The sequence below is a fragment of the Meleagris gallopavo genome, chromosome 27, assembly GCF_000146605.3.
Source record: "Meleagris gallopavo isolate NT-WF06-2002-E0010 breed Aviagen turkey brand Nicholas breeding stock chromosome 27, Turkey_5.1, whole genome shotgun sequence".
Taxonomy (NCBI): Eukaryota; Metazoa; Chordata; class Aves; order Galliformes; family Phasianidae; genus Meleagris; species Meleagris gallopavo.
The window spans coordinates 639095-644964 of NC_015037.2; the positions used below are offsets into that span (position 1 = coordinate 639095).

The following is a 5870-nucleotide window of genomic DNA, read 5'->3' on the forward strand; positions in this document are numbered from 1 at the left end:
TTTATAATAGACATCTTTGTCACAAAGACTGAAGGCTGTGCATTCTATTCTGAGAAAAAAAAATTAGGCAACATAGGAATTGCCTGGCAAAACATAGGAACAAGCTCTCTGCAATGTCCCCATCTGACAGTGGGTTTATGGTCTCTGTTTTGAATTTTCTATGCTACTGGTTTACCCTTCATTTCCACTCCCCTCTCCTCTAGGAAAGAGAGGAAACAGCAGCAGATAAGGAGCACAGAGTGGAGCATTCCTGTCTGGTATACACTGGGATGGGGAGAATTTCTATAATGTCAGTTCCCATCTCAAAATTTGGATTTGCCTGTCACTTATGTTGCTGTTCTGACTGCAGGGTGTGAGTACATTATGATGATGTTTAAGATAGAAAATATTCTGATTACATTTTTTTTTAAATAGAACTGAAAATGAGATAATTAAACTGACACATTTCCATGGCTGCTTTCTTATTTTAGCTGATACATACACAACAAAGGAAACTCAGGAGAGTCAAGACATGACTTATTGTAGAGTTTGTCTTATAAGTAAAAGGGGAGAAAAACAACAACAAAAAAATTGCTTCTTCAGGTTTCTCTGATAGATCATGGAATCATAGAATCATAGAATATCTTGGGTTGGAAGGGACCCCAAGGATCATCAAGTTCTAATCCTCTGACATAGGCATGGCCACAACATCCAGATCTGCTACTAGCCCAGGTTGCCCAAGGCCACATACAGCCTGCTCTTGAACACCTCCAGGGATGGATCACTTCATTTAAAACATCTGAATCTTTTGACTTCAGATTCTCCAATTGCAAAAGTAGCAAAAGGGTGACTATAAGGAGGCCACTAATTGCTCTGGGATTGAAGTCCTGGAGGAAGCTGGCACCCAGCAGGGCACAATTTCTGTCCTGCTGCTCTAAGCCATTGCACCTATGGGACATCAACCAGCGGTGAGAGTCTGAATGTGTGAAAAACCATTAGGCTTGAGTAGGGAGTAGGTACATAGTAAATCCATCTATTTAAATCAGATACGAGAAGCTTAGCTCCCACGGGTATCTGCCTTGAAGTGTGATGTAGTGCGGAGGAGTATTTATGGACTGTGTTTACAACATCTTCATGAATCAACTTCTAATTGCACCACCTTTGCTGATCGTGTTACCTTGTTCTAGGGTGGGAACACATGTAGATGAGAGTGCAGTGACCTCTATAGCTCAAAGTGAAAGCTGCTGCAAGTTCAACATAGAGGTGCAGCGAGGTGGGCTTAGAAGAAGGTCTGTGTGAAATGAAAATAATCCTATGGAAAAGAGCATCGTTTGTAGATATCAAAGGCATAGGGATATGATTTAAAAAATATCTGAGCTGGTTGCCATGGTTCTCTGCGTACCTATGCAAATGAATGGTCGCCTTTTTCTTTTTCTTTTTTTTTTTTTGACAGAATCCTTGTGATGGAATAATCATCCAGAGCACAAGAACAAGCCAAAGACCTCAGACACATCCTAACAACAGAGATCTGCTGCCTGGCCATCAATCTTCTTCTCACTCCAGCCTGTTTTACAACTGAAGTCACACCTCTAGTCTCTTTGAAGTTATTGCCACATGCTTCATCCTGCCCAAATGAATTTCTCCAGCATGACTCTGGGCATTACCTGGAATTAGTCTGATGGAGCAAGGTGAGATTTGTCACCGCATTGCATTTCACACAGGGAACAGAAGTGCTGAGCAATGTCTGACCTCTGGTCCATTGGAGCCCAGTTTGGAACAGCGACCACAAGAGCTGCTGGGAGGAGGTGAGTGCCTCCCAATGTTCTCCTCCTCTCTGTTCAAGCAGGATGCCACCAGATGATGACAGCTCTGCAAAACGCAGCTATTAAAAACCAACAGCCTGGAACCCTGTTGCTGTTCAACAAAGGGAAATGCTGAACATGCCTGGAATTCACATCCATCTATGAGTAAGTTGGAATTAATGTGCAAGTCTGATATGGAAAATATTAATTGATTTATATGTGTGGGGAAGACTTCAGAATTATTCTCCTACTTGCTTTAACTAGGACTGACAAGAATTTAGAGGTACTAATGGGCAAATCCAAGAATTCACAGCATTTTGGCAAAGACTTGCCGTTCAGTTTAACGTTCCTGATGGCGATTCCAAGGAAAGTTTTACCCATAGAGTGGTGCATACTATTTTTAAACAACGGAAAATGTCATAAAATCAACATAAGGTATATAATTAAGTCAGAGCCTTGGGCAAGCAGTGAAATAGGAAAGACCTTCAAAATCACTTGCATTTGTAACTTACTTTGCTGGCATGTAGCTAATACACATCGTAACCACACCTTTCCTGGAGGCAATTTCAAACTTGGTTGTATGAGTCGCAAAACATGTTTATTTAGTATAGAATACTGTTGTGCAGAAGGCACTCCATATGTTGTTAAAGGACCTCATCACTTTCCAGCTTGAGGTGCTGAAGGAATACACACATATGGCTGCCTACAAAGGTTGATACTCAACAAGAGTGGTATATAAATAAAGAATGGGGATCAAAAAAAAAAAAGACAAATACATTGAGTTTTGATGCAGAAAAATTTAATGAGGGAATAATAAGAAGAAGATGGACAGAAAACAAAAAATACAGGTGATACATTGTCAGGTTCTTATTAAAGACTGAAGGCAAAGAATTGTTCCAAGGCTGTACATTCCACACACATTACTCTTCAAGAGCAGGGGAAGATTTACACAATCTTGCCCAGCTTTCAACAAGTAAAGATCTTTGATATAACTAAGATGTTATTGTATGGAGTCACTGGAGGAAATAATCAGAGAACTAAACTAAATCATTAGCCTGACAGTTGCATGCAAGTGTGGTATTGAGAGATATACAGTTCATGCCCCAGGAAAGCCACACCACCACCAGAGTTTGCAGAAGTGCATCTTCCTCTGTGTTGGGTGATGGCTCCTTTTCCTTTATTCATTGTGCATTTAACACGGTCTGCAGCTCCCAGCACCATAACCACCATATCCATAGGAGGAAAAGGACCTCCCATATTTGTACAGGCCCCTAGAGCCATAGGAGCCCACAAGACCCTGAGAGCTCCCGTATCCAAATGAGCTCCCAATGCCAGCTGGTGCTGAGCTGCCCACGATGCTCTCCTGAGGGCAGGAGCTGAGGATGGGGCCTGGGAAGGTGATGACCACAGGTGGGGGGTAGACAACAGCACGGGAGTCCCCACAGGAGGTGACACAGGGCTGGTTGCAGGCATCAGCATAGGGCTGGGGGCAGGTCACCTCACAGGGCGGCAGGCAGCGGGAGCTGATCATCTCTCTGTAGCAAGACATCGTCTAGGAATGGAGATGGATCTGAAACACAATGACAGAGCAAGAAAAGGTTGGAAGATCAGGATATAGGAATGTCCTTGGTGGGTTCTGTATAGCCTGTGATTGTGGCAGCGACTGCATAAGGCAAGTCATTGGTTTTCCAGCTCTAAGGAAGAGGGAATTGAGGCTGAGAAATGAATGTGTTGTCCAGAGCCATTTGGTGAAGTAACAGGAGGGACGGGGCTAGATGTGGGCAAGCTTGTTGTCAGAGACAGCATTACTCCCAAATCCTTTAGGCATTCCTTGCAGTTCCCCTCAAATTCTACTCTAAATTGTGGAAACTCATAAAATGAACTGAATAAAATTAGCAAAGCCCTGACTTTAACAACAACATAGCACCATGCTTGACAGGTTTCCAATTAACTCAGAAATAATTGCAAACTCAGAAATAATTGTAAAGAATGAGACAAAACTGTATGGCTGGAAGTATATTTCTTGTTCAATTTTAGAGCCAGAGTTCACTTGTTATGGTAGTCAATGCGTACAAAAGAAGGCAAATTCCTAAAGGAGGAATGGTCAAGCTGCAGGACACACAAATCCACTACATTTCACTATACCTAAATTCACTTACTCTAAACCTTAAAGTGCTCTGAATACCCTTTTCGTGCCCATTTACAGCCTGCTACTCCCTGGAAGACAGTCCTCACCAAAAGAAAGCTTCAAACATTTTAATCATTTCTAAAAATCATAGCTCTGTGCCAGTTCAAATCCAATACTGCTGTAGAAATATCATAAAAACAGAAGGAAAAAGGCTCAGACTTACCCCTCTTCAGCACAGAGCAGCAATGAGAGTCGGTTGGAGTAGCCCAGCACTGTGAGTGCTTTTATGTTCTTTCTTGGGCAATCGGGAGGATGTGAGACATTCCTCACACGTGACGTCCTAATGCATTATCAAACAGAAATTCACTCCACCTGTAACTGCCCCAGATAATGCAATTATTTTGCTCAGTGACAGTGATTGCTATTGTGCTCTTGTCATTGTTACCATGACAGAAAAAACCTTATGAATGCTTTCGTCATGAAGCTTCAAGCTGTAAATTCCTTACAGGTACATATACATCTTTTTTCCTCTTGTTCTGGAATGATTTTTTTTTTCCCCCTAATTTTTTGAACTCCTCATAGAGCAAAGTTTGCTCAGAAATTTATCCATAAACACAGTACCTGGGATGCCACTTTTCCAAATTATCACTCAGTAAGGGGCCATTGTGCAACTCATCGCATCATACCCATGTGTATTATTTCCTATGAATTACATGAGACACATTAGGCTCTATAGTCACCTTCCGAGACAGTTTAATGGGTTTAGAGGTGGGAAACATTTGTTTCAGTCCTCCTGGCCAAGAAACAAATACAAATCATCCGTCCCACTTCAAGCTCTGACAGCACAAAGTGATACGTAAATGTTATCCATGGATAATAGGGACCCTGGACAATGGGAAATTTTTGTCCAGCTTTCATCATCACGGACTCCATGGGGTCATTACTGAAGATCTCAGAGCCAAACCATGCATCACCCTACAGAAACCTGAGGCTGAAATCTTTAAGTGCAGTTGCAGCTGATGCAGAAAGATTGGCTGCTTATTTTGGCAGCTCTATTCTGCTGATCCAATACCCTAGCTTCAGTTCTCCAGTTATTTACCAATAAAGTTATTTTCAGTATAATCTATGCATTTTGTGTATTCACACTGATGTAATGCTACTAAATCTTGTTTCTGTCCTCAAGGTGGTGTGTTCTCCACCTCTAAAATCCATTCCTTTCATGATAGTTTGAGGTTGAATCCCTGATTTTGAGTAACCTTGTGACTCCTCTTCCAAAACACAATTTTTGTTCCAGCTCACCTCCTGCATTTGGTAACTGTTATCAGTACAAATGATGCTGTGAGGTGTCCCTTGCAAAAGGCTGGGGAGCCTCTCCCAGGGCTGCATTGGGGCTTCCCTGTCAATTCCCAGCAATGTCTACAGACACCTTTGAAGTTACCAGTAGTGAAAGACTCACACAAATAAGAGACACGAATAGAAACAAAGGGAGGAAGGAGGAAGGAGCACATTTTGGGGAAATGACCCACCCGGGCTCTTCTTGCTGCCTCAACCACACCTGGTTTCACTCGGTTTGGAGATGGGTGATGACAGCCATGGTGCTACTTGCAAATGAATCATATATTTCTTGGAGATGCAGCCTTCTCCGAAGCATCCTGCCCTCCAGAAAGGGCAGAGGAAACTGCATAGGAGAATCTACTGATACTGCTGACACCCCAAAGTTGTTCTTCTGACTCACAGTGTTTACAGTGGCAGCCCCATGCTTCAAGTTTTTTATTTTAAAAAGCAGGGTCTAAATTCCCATCTTAATGCTTTTCTCTCGTATGCTTTTTGCTGGTCTGAACAACTCAGCCATTACTGTCTGTGCAAATGCATTATAAAACAATATTCAGAGACAAGTAGTTCATTGAGAAGCAAATTTAGCACAGAATAGCTTTGCATATATTTCTTCTATGTCAACTGAC

The 5870-nt window shown here is 42.1% G+C and overlaps 1 protein-coding gene across 1 annotated transcript; it reads right to left on the reverse strand.

Annotated features, from left to right (window-relative positions):
• Positions 1-2544: 2544 nt before the first annotated feature.
• On the reverse strand, positions 2545-4220 carry LOC100550719 (feather keratin 4). Its single transcript, XM_010723897.2, has 2 exons — positions 4133-4220; positions 2545-3351 (listed from the first exon to the last, which is right to left on the reverse strand). The coding sequence occupies exon 2, from the start codon at positions 3328-3330 to the stop codon at positions 2974-2976; it is 357 nt and encodes a 118-aa protein (XP_010722199.1). The 5' UTR covers positions 3331-3351; positions 4133-4220; the 3' UTR covers positions 2545-2973.
• Between the last annotated feature and the right edge of the window lie 1650 nt (positions 4221-5870).

What these genes read in the sequence shown, in the direction of transcription:
- LOC100550719 (XM_010723897.2), bottom strand. Translation starts at nt 3,330, where the DNA reads ATGTCTTGCTACAGAGAGATGATCAGCTCCCGCTGCCTGCCGCCCTGT.